At 42.4% G+C, this 18,466-nt stretch overlaps 1 protein-coding gene and 1 pseudogene across 3 annotated transcripts in view; one reads left to right on the top strand and one right to left on the bottom strand.

Annotated features, from left to right (window-relative positions):
• Positions 1–7,496, bottom strand: part of LOC110530010 (uncharacterized) — a 76,475-nt gene extending 68,979 nt beyond the window's left edge. For all 3 annotated transcript variants that reach the window (XM_036985556.2, XM_090181856.1, XM_036985555.2), the window contains exon 1: positions 7,086–7,496. In XM_036985556.2, coding sequence (XP_036841451.2) covers positions 7,086–7,151 — 66 coding nt within the window. In that variant the 5' untranslated portion in view covers positions 7,152–7,496. The remainder of the gene's footprint in view (positions 1–7,085) is intronic.
• Positions 7,497–12,096: 4,600 nt separating this feature from the next.
• On the top strand, positions 12,097–13,332 carry LOC149981679 (general transcription factor II-I repeat domain-containing protein 2A-like; annotated as a pseudogene).
• Positions 13,333–18,466: the final 5,134 nt, after the last annotated feature.

Below are 18,466 nucleotides of genomic sequence, written 5' to 3'. Positions count from 1 at the left end.
GGTTAACGTTAGTTACTTCTGTGGCTTGAGACTGCTAGCTAACAGTAAACGTACAGGAAAAGGCTCTGACAGGACAGATTCATGCAGATAGCCTACGATGTGAATTTATTGTAAGTTAGATAGAACAGAGAGAGAGAGAGTAGACTTTGGTCATAATCAAAGCTTTGTTAACCAATACATTTTTATGTGAGGCTGCCTGTAGGCTAACAGACGTTGCGAGCTAGCTAACGGTAACGTTAAGTGTTTTTTAAATTCGGCATAAGTTATGTGGCGATGATATCTAATTAACGTTGTATTTAATGTAGTTTTGCCATCCGTGTCAGGCTATAAATGAGACAGATGACGTAACATCCTGCAGGGTAGCCTAGTGGTTAGAGCGTTGGACTAGTAACCGGAAGGTTGCAAGTTCAAACCCCCGAGCTGACAAGCTGTCGTTCTGCCCCTGAACAGGCAGTTAACCCACTGTTCCTAGGCCGTCATTGAAAATAAGAATTTGTTCTTAACTGACTTGCCTAGTAAAATAAATATATTTTCATACTCAAATGCTTTCATTCAGTAGGCCATTGCAAAACAATTATCAGTCAGTCATGTGTAGAAAAGTTGACATAGTGTTGAACACAATGTCATTGTATTATCCTCAATTTCTCAACTGTAGGCTAGCTAACAACTAACGTTAGTTGGACATACGGAAATTCTTCAAGAGAGGCAGTTCCAGCAGTTCTGCCGAAGGCCAATTCGTTGAGAAATTAAGATTTTACCAGTTCAAAGAAACAATTTCAAACTTAAACTGATTAATCACCTATTAAGCCTTGAGTTATTGTAAATATGAGTTTAATAACAATTAATGTAAAAACACAGCAGACAAGAATGAGGGAAAGAAGCTGGAGGGGGTGTACAGGGCTGTAGGAGCATGTCTGATGAAGGTTAGTGATAAAAAAAAAGTGAGATGTTAAAACTTTCAGTTAAATGTGTACAGCATATGTCTTACTTTTGTTAGGCATAAATAAATGATGTTCATGATATTTTAAAGGGTCATGCAGAAAGAGAGGTTTCTGTTGAAGGCAGAGATCAACGTGCGAGCTGTATAAGTGAGAGAGAGCAAACATGCCCAGAGAAAGAGGGACTAGAAACAGATCCAGAGCGAGTGGGACAGAGAACAGATCCAGAGAGAGAGGGACAACAAACATGCCCAGAGAAAGGAGGGACTATAAACAGATCCAGAGAGAGAGGGACAGAGAACAGATCCAGAGAGAGAGGGACAGAGAACAGATCCAGAGAGAGAGGGACAACAAACATGCCCAGAGAAAGGAGGGACTATAAACAGATCCAGAGAGAGAGGGACAGAGAACAGATCCAGAGAGAGAAAGAAAGTAAATCAAGCCGCATCAGCAACTCTTTCCAGAAATGAGAGCAGTTTAGGTGACAAAGACACTGGGCCCAGACAAGTGAAGCTGAAAAGTTTACCAAAACCTTCGTATGGGTCACAGAAAAGGGCATTTTAGCATTGCTGGTTTGAGAAATACAATTGGGTAGAGTACTCTGTCCACAAAAACACAGCTTTTTGCTTTCCATGTAGAATTTTTGGCAAAAACATTACATTTTATTATTTTGTCAGTAGTGGCTGCAAAAAAATTGAAAAAAAGATTTATTTATCTTCAGTAAACATGAGATGGCACAAACACAGAGACAGTGTTGTGACATGGCAAAGCTACCAGGCAACTAGCAATCATGGGAACATTGCTCAAATTTTAACATCTGCCCATGCTAGTGATATTGCAGAGAGATGGGAGTATGAGAAGAATTGTTGGGGTCACCTCAGTGTTAGGAAGACAGGGACTCTCTTTCCGTGCCAATGATGAATCTAGTGAAAGCACAAATAGAGGGAACCTTTTTGAATGTATGGAGCTTTTGAAGTTTGACCCTTTTTTGCAAAGGTACAGTACTCCATCAAATGCGACGGATCTCTCTCCAGAATGTCAGAATGACATGATCGAATGCTGTGCTCAAGAGGTTACGGACACCATAGTCTCTGAGATGTCAACGCCTGGAATGTATGCCATTATGGAGCATGAGGCGAGGGATGGGTGGTCTGAACAGTTGGCTCTGCGTGTTAGGTATGTGCGTGTTAGGTACAGTTAAGGAGCGTTTACTAGCACTAACAGAAATCAAGTCATTGGATGCCCAATCGATAGCAAATGAGTTGCAACAGCAGCTCCAAATGAGGGGTAGCAGGCCTAAAGTGCGTTGCACAGACCAATGATGGTGCCGCTGTCATATGGGTCCAAAGGAGGTGTGCAAGCACATTTTAGAGTGCTGCATCCGGGGACAATTTATGTACATTGCTATGCTCATGAGCTTAATTTGGTGTTGTGTCAAACTTGCAGGGCTAGTCCGGAGGCTGCTGAGTTTTTCAGTTTCTTGGAGAACGTGTATTTGTTTTTCACTACATCCCTAGTTAACCACTACAAGTTCAAAAAACATCAGTCCAAACTTGGAATAGCATCATCTGAACTTGTACAGCTCTCAAACACTCGCTGGGCATGCCAGCTGCGGTCCATAAATGCAGTCATGGACACTAACTGCTATTTTTGATTGTCTATCTGCCATTGGATCCCCAATGGCTGTTGGTCTGAGAGCAAAGCTTCATCAGTTCTCCACCGTGTATTTGCTACTGATGTAGAAGTCCCTTCTTTCTATAACTGAGGGACTACACAAGTTCCTCCAGAAAGAGACTGTAGACCTGGCAGAAGCTTGTTTCAGCAAACAATGTCACGGATCCCTCTGTAACTTTCATTACGCACACCTGTCCCTTTTGTCCACTGATTAGTACTTGTATAAGTGTGCCCTTTGGTTTCCATTGGGCTTTCTATTATTGTTCCCATGTCCGTTGGTGCGTGTGAGTACCTGTGCTGTGTGTTTTGGCTTTCGTGCCATTGTGGATTGCGCAGTTGATTACGGGTCTCATCCTGTGTGCGTGTGGTATTTATTTGAGGTACTCAATTCTTTATTTGGGTTTCAACCCTTTGTTTTATGTACATATTTGTTTGGTCTTCGCCCAGTGCTTTTACATGGCACGCTGTAATTTGGGTCAATAAAAACCCCTATTGCGCATTCCTGCGCCTGTCTCCCGATCCCTTTAGACCAACGTGACAAACAAGCTGTATGTGACACACTGATAGGCTAACGCACAGATGCATTTGCCACAAAACTTTATGACGGAACCAAAGCACTCTGTGAAATTCACAATATTCCAGAGGCAGATGCAGCAAGAAAGCGCAAACATAGGAAAACAGTGAAGACCTCCTTGGGTTTAGGCACAGAATTGTCATGTTCTCAAACAATGAAAATAGAGTTGTTGCTCCCCTGCTTGGATAGGTGGTTTGTGAGCTTTACCAGCGATTCTCGGCTGTAGATGCAGGTCTGCTCAAAGGCATACAGGCATGCAGCCCCAACTCCAAAAACTTCCTAGATACATCATGCCAAGCACTGAGTTTGCCAAGCACCACGGTATTGATGTTAAAACAGAAGAGATATTGGTGGCCAGAAACTTTCTTGCCCGGAGAGGCTGGATGTCCTCTCAAAGATATGCTTGCTGTGCATAACCTCCTAGATGATATGTTTCCTTTCCTTCTGAAGAGCACAGCGCTGGCTGCATTCCTGGTTGCGTTAGACAATGGGTCAGAAAAGGCTTGCAAGTCTTGCAGCCATGTCCATCGAGTGTGAAGTGCTTGGGCCATTAAGCCATAATAGTGTCATTGACTGCTTTGCCAACTTTAAAAATAGGAGGTACACTTTAATGCGCCCACCCCAAAAATAAGCTTCAAAAGAGAGAAGCGGGAGCAGTTCTGTGATATAGATTGTAATGTTTGTTTGGGATCTTACTTGATCAGATTTGATTTTTCAGTTGTTTTAGTAAGATGGCGAGAAGAAGGCAGACGTTTTAAGTGCCCCCAGCAGATTGTGTATTTGGTGTTAAATGTTAAAATGTGCTACCAGAGGAAAAATAACTCTGGACCACCTATTCTCCACACACAGAGATGCATACAAAGCTCTCCCTCGCCCTCCATTTGGCAAATCTGACCATAATGCTATCCTCCTGATTCCTACTTACACGTAAAAATTAAAGAGGGAAGCACCAGTGACTAGCTCAATAAAAAGTGGTCAGATGAAGCAGATGCTAAGCTACAGGACTGTTTTGCTAGCACAGACTGGAATATGTTCCGGGATTCCTTCAATGGCATTGAGGAGTACACCACATCTGACATTGGCGTCATCAATAAGTGCATCGATGACGTTGTCACCACAGTGACCGTACGTACATACCCCAACCAGAAGCCATGGATTACTGGCAGCATCCACACTGAGCTAAATGCCAGAGCTGCTGCTTTCAAGGAGCGGGACTCTAAAACGGAAGCTTATAAGAAATCACACTATGCCCTCCGAAGCATAAAACAGGAAAAGCATCAATACAGGACAAATATTGAGTCGTACGACACCAACTCTGACGCTCGGCGGATATAGCAGGGTTTGCAAACCATTACAGACTACAAAGGGAAGCAAAGCCGAGAGCTGCCCAGTGACACAAGCCTACCAGACGAGCTAAACTACTTTGATGCTCGCTTTGAGGCAAATAACCCTGAAACATGCATGAGAGCACCAGCTGTTCTGGAAGACTGTGTGATTATGCTCTCCGCAGCCGATTGGAGTAAGACCTTTAAACAGGTCAACATTCACAAGGCCGCAGGGCCAGATGGATTACCACGGCGTGTGCCGGGACATGTACTGCAATACCAACATGTTTTAAGCAGACCACCATAGTCCCTGTGCCCAAGAACACTAAGTTAACCTGCCTAAATGACTACCGACGCGCAGCACTCATGTCTGTAGCCATGAAGTGCTTTGAACGGCTGGTCATGGCTAACATCAACATCATCATCCCAGAAACCCTAGACCCACTCCAATTTGCATACCGCCCCTACAGATCCACAGATGATACAACCTCTGTTGCACTCCACACTGCCCTTTCCCACCTGGACAAAAGGAACACCTATGTGAGAATGCTTTTCATTGACCACAGCTCAGCGTTCAACACCATAGTGCCCTCAAAGCTCATCAATAAGCTAAAGACCCTGGGACTAAACACCTCCCTTTGCAACTGGATCCTGGACTTCCTGACAGACCACCCCCACATGGTAAGGGTAGGTAACAACACATCCGCCTCGCTGATCCTCAACACAGGGGCCCCTCAGGGCTCAGTCCCCTCAGGACTCAGTCCTCTCCTGTACTCCCTGTTCACTCATGACTGCACAGCCAGGTACAACTCCAACACCATCATTAAATTTGCCGATGACACAACAGTGGTAGGCCTGATCACCAACAATGACGAGACAGCCTGTAGGGAGGAGGTCAGAGACCTGGCCATGTGGTGCCAGGACAACAACCTCTCTCTCTAACTGCGATCAAGACAAAGGACATGATTGTGGACTACAGGAAAAAGAGGACCCGAGCACGCCCCATTCTCATCGACGGGGCTGCAGTGGAGCAGATGAGAGCTTAAAGTTCCTTGGTGTCCACAACACCAACAAACTAACATGGTCCAAGCACACCAAGACAGTCATGAAGAGGGCCCGACAAAACCTATTCAACCTCAGGAGACTGAAAATATTTGGCATGGGTCCTCAGACCCTCAAAAGGTTCTACAGTGATGCATCACTGCCTGGTATGACAACTGCTCGGCCTTTGACCGCAAGGCACTACAGAGGGTAGTGCAAATGGCCCTATACATCACTGGTGCCAAGCTTCCTGCCAACCAGGACCTCTATACCAGGCAGTGTCGGAGGATGGCCCTAAAAATTGTCAAAGACTCCAGTCACCCTAGTCATAGACTGGTCTCTCTGCTACCTTACGGCAAGCGGTACCGGAGCGCCAAGTCTAGGTCCAAGAGGCTTCTAACCTGCTTCAACCCCCAAGCCATAAGACTCCTGAACATCTAGTCAAATGGCTACCCAGACTATTTGCAGTGCCCCCCACCGCCTCTTTACGGGTTGTCATCTATGCATATTCACTTTAATAACTCTACCTACATGTACATACTACCTCAACTAACCGGTGCCGTCGCACATTGACTCTGTATCGGTACCCACCTGTGTATAGTTTTGCTATTGTTATTTTAATGCTGCTCTTTAATTACTTGTTACTTTTAACAAAAGGGTGAAACTTAAAATCTCTCTCGTATATACATACATATACATATACATACACACACACACACACACACACACACATATAAACATAAATAAAAACACACATATACATATACATATATATATATATATATACATATATATATATACATATATATATATATATATATATATATATATATATATATATATATATATACACCCACACACATAAATAAAAACATACACATAAATAAAAACACACACACACACCGCTCCACAAAAGCCGCAGCCTTGGCAAAGCAAGGGGAACCACTACTTCGGGTCTCAGAGCGAGTGACGTCACCGATTGAAACACTATTAGCGCGCACCACGCTAACTAGCTAGCCATTTCACATCGGTTTTCCATGTGTAACAATTACTGTATTTCAAAATTCCTCGAGATACAAGCGATTAACCAACAGTGCAGTTTTAAGAAAAATAAGTGTTAAGTAAAAAAGATCAGTAAAAAATTAACTAATTAAAGATTAGCAGTAAAATAACAGTAGAGGCTATGTACAGGGGGTACCGCAAATAGGGGGTACCGCAAATAGTCTAATTTGTCAAATTGACAGCAAGAAGCCCAAGCATATAATATTTGACTAAAACAATCACTTCAAATGTTGCTGACATGTGTATATAATCACATGTATATTATGAGTGGGAATACTTTGTAACAGATTTCTAAAATTAAAAATCACTTGGAGCTGATTTGCTGATGTTTTTAGTCTTATGTCCAACCAAGATTTGGGTGGACCAAATAAAATCACCTGCGCCTGGACAGTTGGGAATCTCTGCCTTACAGTTTTCTTTTTCAATAATATTCAGTGAAAAAGCATGTCATGAACATGGTATGATGCTTACATCCTTCGCCTCAATTCCCAGCAACATCATCCCCAGGAACACGAAACAAAGCAATGCTGTCCTCATCTTCCCGCTGCTCTCGGATTTACCAACTCCGCACGCTCCTCTACCTCGTGCCACACACAATAAGCCTGGGCCGACACCTACGGTATGTGGGCGGCAAGCAACAGGTACGTCGGTGCCGCTGGTCACCTGCGGTGTCAGATCATCTATTGTCCTCTGCAAAGGCGCCAAACGACCGTCGAACTCACCTTCACCGTGATTCGACGCCTATAAACGTCTCAAACGTGCGACAAAAGTTTGAAAAGGTTCATCAAATATGTCGAAGCTTCACCATAGTTAGTTATGTGAGTCTGCAGTCGGATTTGTGGAAGAGCCCAGGTTGTGAAGAGGGGCGCGCCTATCCTAGATGGTATCGTGTTACCCAAGCCTCTCCCCAGGCCCCCGCAGAAGTTACACATTTTAGTTTTAACCCTCAACTGGCACACCTGATTAAATTAGTCAAAGGCTTGATGAATAGTTTATGAATTGTATCAGGTGTGCCAGTTTGAGGATAGGGTTGGGAAAACATGATATGAACCATATTTTTGGCGCTTGCTTCGGCCACAGGTGTTGTCATTAATTTATTTATTTTACCTATATTTAACAAGTCAGTTAAGTTACATTTTCAACAGTTGAAGGAAATATGCATAATTTTAACACTAGTAGCACTAAACCTAAATTCAATGCTATTGAGAAACCGGGCCCAGAACTGTAAGATTAGCTACTATTTTATAAGAAAGTGTATTTTGAGAAGTTTGACATTTGACAACGTAAACATATAAGCCTTTTCATAATTGTTTTTAAATATTCTGCTTCAGTTAGTTGGTTCTAGTGATATGCTGCTGTCTGCAGTCTGCCTCCAAAATGACATTGTAGGCTACAGGCACCACCTGTATGTGGTCATCGTAGGTCAATGCAGTAGTGATGTACTGAATTGAAATACATTTGCCAAATTATATAGGTCTAATTAGTTCTGTCTATGAAGAAAGAAAGAAAATCATTTAGCTTTTTTACCGCTGTGGATTGTTTCAAACCACAAGCGTGTAAGCCTAGTTGTGAGGCCCGCAATTTGGGCTGCGCGCGTGGCAATAGGCCTAGCTGATTATTGAGATGCGGCTGTCAGTGAAAAGCAACGCATCTAAAATATATGTGAAGATAATTTGAAATGTTGAGAGAAGAGGGGGGGGGATATTGGTGTGTTTCCCGCCAAATGAAATTGTTTGCCCTTTGATTGTTTGTATCAATTCCCTATTACATATGTCACCAGTAGTACATTTACCGTTAATCCTTGTCATTTGTTTACATTAATGCATGGATTAATTAGGCCAATAGTCATTCATTACCGTTCATATTCTCGACGTAGAAACGTTGTTTGCAGAGTTCACAATCTGCTACACTTGTGAGAAACAAGTTTTGGTTGATTTCGTACCGTTATTTACAAGTTGTCAATGTCTTCATTGTGTTTTGTTTAGAGCGCTCCACGTGAGCAATGAGCATGTGGCTGGTTTCTCTGTCTTAATGTTGATTTGATTTGCGCTTGCGCGCCTGAGCACTCACAGAAGTACTTGGCCTGCTGCCTGCAAATCTAGGAAAGTGCCCATTAGGGGATGTCTGATTGTCTTAATTATCTCACCACCAAAGAACCTGTATTTATCAGGATATTTTGTGATTTTATTTGTATGCATTTTTTACTTAGTTGACTTAGTAGACCTACTGCTACATTGGCTTAGGCTATATCTTAGTTCCATGGACTCATTTCTTTAGCCGCCAATGGATAACGGTCCAATCAGTGTCCATATAGCAAAAGCAGGTGCTCTCGCATAAGTGGCATTTTAACTTTGAGATTTTTTATCATTTTAATTCCGATTTGTATTAACCACGTGCCAATGATTTTGAGACGGTATTATTTAAATGCACATATGAAAATCATAACTGGCACACAGACCGGTAGAAACGTTGGAATAAATTGTAAGCTTCCTCAAAATTTAAACTCACAAATTGAAACTAGCGCCACCTAGGAATAGACCGATGTGAACAGAGCGCACTTTTCTTTGTAGGTCTACTGCATAATTACAACGTGTGTGAGAGCGAGCGATAACGAGAAGGGTGTTGTAACTTAGATGGTTCCTATGCGATCCATCGCGGAGAAAAGCGCTCATCTCTATCCAGCACGAGCGGGCGGTAGCACCACTTGTTGTGGCGCGCCCAGTGCTGTGTTGCTTGCTTGACTAATGGGTGTGTTGTTATGTGTCAACAACATTTAGACTACGTTACCCAGCAGGATATGCGGGATGGTTGAAGAATGCCTTGCATGGCTAAACATGGAGTTTTCTTGCTGAAGTATATGTTCATTAAAAGTAGTTAAACCCACGCCCCAGTTTGTCATTATATAAGGAAAAAAACATAACAGTGGGCTGGCTAATACACCTAAGTGTTTGACAAGGGCAGGACAGGCCTGCGAGCCAAGGGCGAGAGAATGTCATGTTCCTTATTTGATATTGTTCCCATTCCCCTTTCTCCAGGTTTAGAATTGTAAACAAAACAAAAGAGTGTAATATGATTGCGAGAGACGCTCCAGAGCGCTTGATATCCACCACAAGGAGAGAGAGAGAGACGTGACTTAACTCAAACTAAACTGTCTATCAATAGAGCAGAGCGTGTGTCTAACTCCAAACATCCCACAACTGATAGATAGGAGCATATCATGACCACACCAGTTACAAAACAAGGCTGAGAGCTCTCCATGCAGAATGAGGCCCATTTACATTTTTCTCTCCCCTACCAATCCCATTTTCATATCAATAATGCAACATAAAAATAGTTGAGAAGTTTTCTTTTTAGTCCAACAGCACAAATTCTTGCAGTTTTACCATCACCACCAGGGGCCCCAGCACATGAACTTCCCGCATCATATAGTCGGGCAGTCGCGGATGGGTTATTACTATCAGCAATTGTGAGCGGATGCTGGTGAACAAACAGCTGACCCATGCACCACTACAATGCAGATTTGCAGCATAGACTAAGGGACCAGGGTTCCGACATGCGGTACTGTAGTTTAATTGATGCCGAAGCCCAGAAAAATTCCTAAAGAGACACTTATCAACTTTGTGCCAAATATATCCATTTCAATTTTACATAAATTGTCTTTCAAAGTAATAAAAAAACATTTTTTTATTTGATTACTTTTTTCTCCATCACTCGACCGAAATTATTAACATTTTAAATTCATGTTGTTACATGGACAAGTGTGTCACATGCTCACACAGAAGGGAAAACTATGGAAATCACTCACACTCTCGTCTGGGACCTGCTCGTTCTTATTATAGCACAGTGATCTCATCTCACACAGTGAGTGTAATTTGTGTTCATGGCCAAATGATCACAACTGTTTGTGGCTAGACAAACTAGCTAGTTGAGTGGCTTGATAATGGCAGCTAGCGTTACCCTAGCGGCTGGGCACACAAGTCAACAAAATACTCTAGCTAGCATTTGAAGCTAGCTAGCTAATGTAATGTTACTGTACCAGTAGGCTTGCTACTTGCTATCTAGCTAATGTTAGTAAGGAAAAAAGATCTGTGTCTGTGGAAAAGATAGTTAACTTATCCTATTGACTAGCTAGCTAACACTACTGTAATGTTATTGTACCGGTGGGCTTGCTACTTGCTATTGTGTGTCACTGTGAAAAAGATGGCTAGCTAATCATATATACACAGCCTATTTACTTGGCTACTAGCTGATGTGTTTGCTTGATAGCAACTTGAATTGAGTGTTTGTGTGTGTGCTCTGTGTAGGGACCGCGGTGGTGTAGCACTGTAGTGTGTTTGAAGACTTTCTGTGTCCGAGGGGAGTGGAGAGCTGAGAGAGTTCAAGGTGACTGTGGAGATTAGAGGGCCAGTTGCAGGGAGCATACTGCTCCAATCACACAGCCTTGGACCTATCACAACACTCCATGTAGTACAGGGAGCCATCACTGGTAAGACAGAGGGGATGAGATAGGGGAAGGGAGGCGAGAGGCGCAGGTGGGGGAGGACGTTTGAGATGGGGGAGAGTCTGACAGTTGGACATTCTAAGTCTGTGTACAGTTTCAGTTTTCAAACAGCCTACCTGTCTATGAATCTGGAGATGTTTGGGATGGAGAGGACAGTGGACTCAGTGGAGGACATCCCAGCCACTTGGCAGTTTTGTCACTGCTATTTCCTACCGACGGGTAACAGGACAACACTTTTACTTATACAATTCACTCGATTCATTGATTATATTTACAAACAAGTCACCACTGCTTCAGCCATCTCCTTCTCCCTTTGTGATGTCATATCCTGTTCCTGTTTAGGCACCTGGCCAGCTGAGTGCAGATGGGCTCTCCTTCAACATAAGGCTCTTGATGTTCTCACCCCAAATACACACAGGTGCACACATACAGAGGTAAACACACTATTAGGAGTGTTCACCTATTTCCATGTTTAGGATTATGTGTGTCTGAGGTGAGTGATTATAAGCCAATATTTGAGTTGAGGCATCTGGTGTTGAAGGAGGACATGCAAATGCACTCCAATTTCCTGGACAGAAAGGTGACATTGTTTTTCCCTACACCCTTTCCTTTAACCCCTACTCTCACCCTGGCCTAGCCCGTACCTTTCAAACCCCTAACCCCCAAGTTTCTGACCTGACGTGTGTGTTACAGGAGGAGTTGAATGCGGAGCACCCGGATCTCTGCGCCATGATGGCTGACTTCTTGCAGTTCCTGTTGCTACGAAAACCGTGCGATGTCATTATGTACGCCCGCGGACAGTGGTGTAAAATACTTAAGTAAAAATCCTTGAAAGTACTACTTAAGTAGTTTTTGGGGGTATCTGTACTTTACTTTATTATTTATAATTTTTTACAACTTTTACTTCACTACTTTCCTAAAGAAAATAATGTACTTTTTACTTACGAGGCATAATCTCAGGAGCATGCTTCAGTGCAGTCAATGAAGACCACAACCACAGGGAAATATTTATTGGAGGAGGTTAAGAGTGTGGCAATGCTGGGACTGTGTTCTGAAAAGTTATCCAGTTTGACCACTGATGGGTGCCCAAACATGAAATGAAAACACGTTGGCTTTTTGAAAAAGATATAGGCTCAAGTAGCTGGGCTCAACCCAGATCAAAACATTATTTTTCTGCATGGCATTATTCATCAGGAGATGCTCTGTAAATGTGTTCTGAAAATGAACCATGTTGTGGATACAGTCACTAAAGTGGTAAACTTCATAAGAGCAAAATCTTTAAACCACAGGCAATTTGTCTCACTTTTGGAAGACAGAGTCAGTCGGGTCATGCAGATTTCCCCTACCACACAAACGTGAGATGGCTGAGATTAGGGAAGGTGCTTCAAAGGGTGTGGGACCTGAAGTCAGACATTGCTGAGTTATTGCAAATGAAAGGAAAACATGTGGTTTCCCTCAAATGCAAGATAAGGAATGGTTGGCTGATTTTTCCTTCACTGTGGACATCATGGCCTTACTGAATGAACTGAATTCCAAACTACAAGGGAAGGGCCTGTTTGCACATCAAATGTACAGCCTTGTCAAAGCCTTCAAGGGAAAATTACTCCTCCTGATCCACCAAGTAGAAGCCAACAATCTCACCCACCTTCCGACACTACTAGTCTGTTCCCTATCAGATGACCAGAGGGAGAAGTATAAATCGCTTCTGCATGTTTTGAATGGCGAGTTGTTGCTGTTGCTTTCTTCTCATTTCACCTTCAATGTGGATAACGCTCACATTGACCTGCAACTTGAGCTTATCGATCTTCAGTCTGATGCAGTGATTCAGTCTGATGCAGTGATTGGAGAACTATTCAAAACAATGTCACTGACGAGGTTCTATGCATCTCTCAATAAACAAAACTTTCCAAAGATTAGGAGTCATGCTCAGAAAATGTTTGTACTGTTTGGGTCAACCTATGTGTGTGAACAGACATTTTCAGTGATGAAATATAACAAGTCAAAGCACAGATCATCTCTTACTGACTCTCACCTCTCAGCAATCCTGCTCATAGCGACGTCAGAAACTATACCTGACTTCACTGCTCTAGTCAATGCCCATCAGAGGCTTCACTCCTCACGCTGATTGAGTAGTTTAAATGTAATGTCTCTCTCTCTCTTGTGTTTTTATGTCTACCCGTTAACAAGAATTCTGTCCGTGGTGCTGAATGCACAGTGTACTTTTCCCTCCGTGTAGTTCATTGCATGTTTAATAATGAGAATACATACCAAAAGGAGAACATGGATGTGGTTTATTTCTATGCACGTTAAAATAAAAAGTTACAATTAGTAGCATATTTGAACGTGATTTACAGTAGATGTATCTGTTATCACAGTCATACACATGATGTATAATCCTGTAATATGATTCTGGCCCGCGATGGCAAAAAATATATTCTGATGTGGCCCTCCATAGAAAATAATTGCCCAGGTCTGTTCTAGTAGCTTCCACACAGGTGCTTTAATGAGGACAATACTCTTCTGGTTAGCAGTTGACGCTAGTATGTAAAGTGTACCTCGATCTAGAGTATGGATCAAATATGATTGCTTTTATGGATGTTTTTTATTTTGTGAAACTGTTTTTACAATGTCTACTGTTTTTGTTTGCATGAGCTGTATTGAAACAAAGTCCAATCAACTCTGTTGTAATAGCAATCGCAAGAGTTACACTAATGTCAGTTGGTGTGAATGAAAGAAAATGTATTATTTAATGTCTTGTATGTTTCCCATGGTTAATACTGTATCTGTTAATTTTATTTATTTTATTTCACCTTTATTTAACCAGGTAGGCAAGTTGAGAACAAGTTCTCATTTACAATTGCGACTTGGCCAAGATAAAGCAAAGCAGTTTGACACATACAACAACACAGAGTTACACATGGAGTAAAACAAACATACAGTCAACAATACAGCAGAAAAATAAGTCTATACAGTGCCTTGTGAAAGTATTCTGCCCCCTTGAACTTTGCGACCTTTTGCCACATTTCAGGCTTCAAACATAAAGATATAAAACTGTATTTTTTTGTGAAGAATCAACAACAAGTGGGACACAATCATGAAGTGGAACGACATTTATTGGATATTTCAAACTTTTTTAACAAATCAAAAACTGAAAAATTGGGCGTGCAAAATTATTCAGTCCCCTTAAGTTAATACTTTGTAGCGCCACCTTTTGCTGCGATTACAGCTGTAAGTCGCTTGGGGTATGTCTATCAGTTTTGCACATCGAGAGACTGAAAATATTTCCCATTCCTCCTTGCAAAACAGCTCGAGCTCAGTGAGGTTGGATGGAGAGCATTTGTGAACAGCAGTTTTCAGTTCTTTCCACAGTTTCTCGATTGGATTCAGGTCTGGACTTTGACTTGGCCATTCTAACACCTGGATATGTTTATTTTTCAACCATTCCATTGTAGATTTTGCTTTATGTTTTGGATCATTGTCTTGTTGGAAGACAAATCTCCGTCCCAGTCTCAGGTCTTTTGCAGACTCCATCAGGTTTTCTTCCAGAATGGTCCTGTATTTGGCTCCATCCATCTTCCCATCAATTTTAACCATCTTCCCTGTCCCTGCTGAAGAAAAGCAGGCCCAAACCATGATGCTGCCACCACCATGTTTGACAGTGGGGAGGGTGTGTTCAGGGTGATGAGCTGTGTTGCTTTTACGCCAAACATAACGTTTTGCATTGTTGCCAAAAAGTTCAATTTTGGTTTCATCTGACCAGAGCACCTTCTTCCACATGTTTGGTGTGTCTCCCAGGTGGCTTGTGGCAAACTTTAAACGACACTTTTTATGGATATCTTTAAGAAATGGCTTTCTTCTTGCCACTCTTCCATAAAGGCCAGATTTGTCTGATTGTTGTCCTATGGACAGAGTCTCCCACCTCAGCTGTAGATCTCTGCAGTTCATCCAGAGTGATCATGGGCCTCTTGGCTGCATCTCTGATCAGTCTTCTCCTTGTATGAGCTGAAAGTTTAGAGGGACGGCCAGGTCTTGGTAGATTTGCAGTGGTCTGATACTCCTTCCATTTCAATATTATCGCTTGCACAGTGCTCCTTGGGATGTTTAAAGCTTGGGAAATCTTTTTGTATCCAAATCCGGTTTTAAACTTCTTCACAACAGTTTCTCGGACCTGCCTGGTGTGTTCCTTGTTCTTCATGATGCTCTCTGCGCTTTTAACGGACCTCTGAGACTATCACAGTGCAGGTGCATTTATACAGAGACTTGATTACACACAGGTGGACTGTATTTATCATCATTAGTCATTTAGGTCAACATTGGATCATTCAGAGATCCTCACTGAACTTCTGGAGAGAGTTTGCTGCACTGAAAGTAAAGGGGCTGAATAATTTTGCACGCCCAATTTTTCAGTTTTTGATTTGTTAAAAAAGTTTGAAATATCCAATAAATGTCGTTCCACTTCATGATTGTGTCCCACTTGTTGTTGATTCTTCACACAAAAACACAGTTTTATATCTTTATGTTTGAAGCCTGAACTGTGGCAAAAGGTCGCAAAGTTCAAGGGGGCCGAATACTTTCGCAAGGCACTGTATACAATGTGAGCAAATGAGGTGAGATAAGGGAGGTAAAGGCAAGAAAAGGCCATGGTGGTGAAGTAAATACAATATAGCAAGTAAAACACTTGAATGGTAGATTTGCAGTGGAAGAATGTGCAAAGTAGAGATAGAAATAATGGGGTGCAAAGGAGCAAAATAAATAAATAAATACAGTAGAGGAAGAAGTAGTTGTTTGGGCTAAATTATAGATGGGCTATGTACAGGTGCAGTAATCTGTGAGCTGCTCTGACAGCTGGTGCATAGAGCTAGTGAGGGAGATATGAGTCTCCAGTTTCAGAGGTTTTTGTAGTTCGTTCCAGTCATTGGTAGCAGAGAACTTGAAGGAGAGACAGTCAAAGGAGAAATTGGCTTTGGGGGTGACCAGAGAGATATACCTGCTGGAGCGCGTCACTATCTTCTAGTGAGAATTCACAGAACTGCTACTTTGCTTTGGCTCCGACGCGATCAATCCATACATTGTAAGAATAAAGTTATAAATTATATTATGCTCATGCTCGTCTGACTTAACAAGTAATGCTATTGTTTGTATAACCATTTTGAGTGCAAATTAAAAGCAACATTTCATCTGTATACATGTATATACTGATGCACTGGCACTTTAAAGCACTTAAGAGGCAGGGTCAACTCAGCGGGGACAGGTCAGGATGGTGAGCACACACCAGATACAGCATCATTACACTCTTCCAGTATACATTGTCTACATGCTTTAGTTTCAATGTAATTATGTAATTATGTATTATGACCTAAAAACAAATTTGAGCCACTGGGAAGGAGACCCGAGTCAGAATGTACTGTAGAACACACATGTCTGAACTGTTGTTTTTTTCATTTGGTGTGATCGGTGTTCAACAACATTTTTTTTTTTACAAAAACACCTTTGTGATGTGCTGAATTAAGAGGACTAGAGTTAACAGAGTACACCTGCTGTTACAGGCTACGTCAAGTCATTATTGCAGTTGCATTGTACAGAAAATATCATACAACTGTCTCTTGAGGTGCGCTTATAGAGAAAGTTAGGGCACAGTACTCTTAGTCCTGAATAACTTACTTGCATACACATTTTCGTCATTTTTCCTGTGGTTGTGTTGGTGCTTCGTGCCTGCAGATTTCCCTTCCTCACTAATCAAGGTCCACGACCCCTCTCTAGCTCGAGCTGGAATGCTGTCCACGCTCCTGTACATGCTGGGCACAAAATCTAGTGCGTATGTATTAATGGTCTACTGAAGCCGGAACTAGCAAGATGTCAGCCCCCGTGAATCGGCCAATGCAACCATGAGTAGGTTGCGTTGAAAACAATGGTTGGCCATCTTGGAGGCTGTCTCTAGTACTTATTATAGCTCAGTGTGATAGACCTACTTCCGTCTTGTAACATAGGGTTAGACACAATATAAAAAAAACTGGTAGGCAAACCTGTAGGCTTATTATTGAATGGTAAATGTGTGAACTCTACATTTGTATTTTTTGTGTGTATTCATATTCATCTGTATACAGTGTTATCTGTGCTTGGCAGGTATTGCCAACATTAGCTGAAAGGGGTGGGGTGTTTTGAAGTGACTCTGACCTATCACGGGGGCAACACGGTCAAGATTGCGCCGAAGAACATGGCGGACACTAATCCAGACGCTTATAAGAAATCCTGCTATGCCCTCAGACGAACCATCGAACAAGCAAAGCGCCAACACAGGATTAAGATTGAATCAAAGGGATATTCCATGTCTTATTTTTACCCATCTACTATTAGGTGCCCTTCTTTGTGAGGCATTGGAAAACCTCCCTGGTCTTTGTGGTTGAATCTACCCCATAAAAAAACAAAAATATCTTATTTACATAAGTATTCACACGTTGCTATGAGACTCGAAATTGAGCCCAGGTGCATCCTGTTTCCATTTGATCATCCTTGAGATATTTCTACAACTTGGAGTCCACCTGTGGTAAATTCAATTGATTGGACATGATTTGGAAAGGTACACACCTGTCTACATAAGGTCTCGCAATTGAAAATGCTTGTCAGAGCAAAGACCAAGTCATGAGGTCAAAGAAATTGTCCGTAGAGCTCTAAGACAGGATTGTGTCGGTGCACATATCTGGGGAAGGGTACCAAAACATTTCTGCGGCATTGAAGGTCCCCAAGAACACAGTGGCCTCCATCATTCTTAAATGGAAGAAAGTTTGGAACCACCAAGACTATTCCTAGAGCTGGCCACCCGGCCAAACTGAGCAATTGGGGGAGGTGACCAAGAACCCCATGGTCACTCTGACAGAGCTCCAGTTCCTCTGTGAAGATGGAAGAACCTTCCAGAACGACAACCATCTCTGCAGAACTCCACCAATCAGCCCTTTATAGTAGAGTGGACAGACGGAAGCCTCTCCTCAGTAAAGGGCACATGACAGCCCGCTTGAAGTTTGCCAAAAAGCAACTAAAGGACGCTGACCATGAAAAACAAGATTCTTTAGTCTGATGAAAACAAGATTGAACTTGGCACCATCCCTATGGTGAAGCATGGTGGTGGCAGCATCATGCTGTGGGGATGTTTTTCAGCGGCAGGGACTGGGTGACAGGATCGAGGATCAGACCTGAGAGACCTCAAAGACCTGAGACTGGGACGGAGATTTGTCTTCCAACAAGACAATGATCCAAAACATAAAGCAAAATCTACAATGGAATGGTTCAAAAATAAACATATCCAGGTGTTAGAATGGCCAAGTCAAAGTCCAGACCTGAATCCACTCGAGAATCT

Source organism: Oncorhynchus mykiss, chromosome 8 (assembly GCF_057628025.1).
Source record: "Oncorhynchus mykiss isolate SJ-2025 chromosome 8, ASM5762802v1, whole genome shotgun sequence".
Classification (NCBI taxonomy): Eukaryota; Metazoa; Chordata; class Actinopteri; order Salmoniformes; family Salmonidae; genus Oncorhynchus; species Oncorhynchus mykiss.
This window is presented reverse-complemented; position numbering and strand designations above follow the sequence as displayed.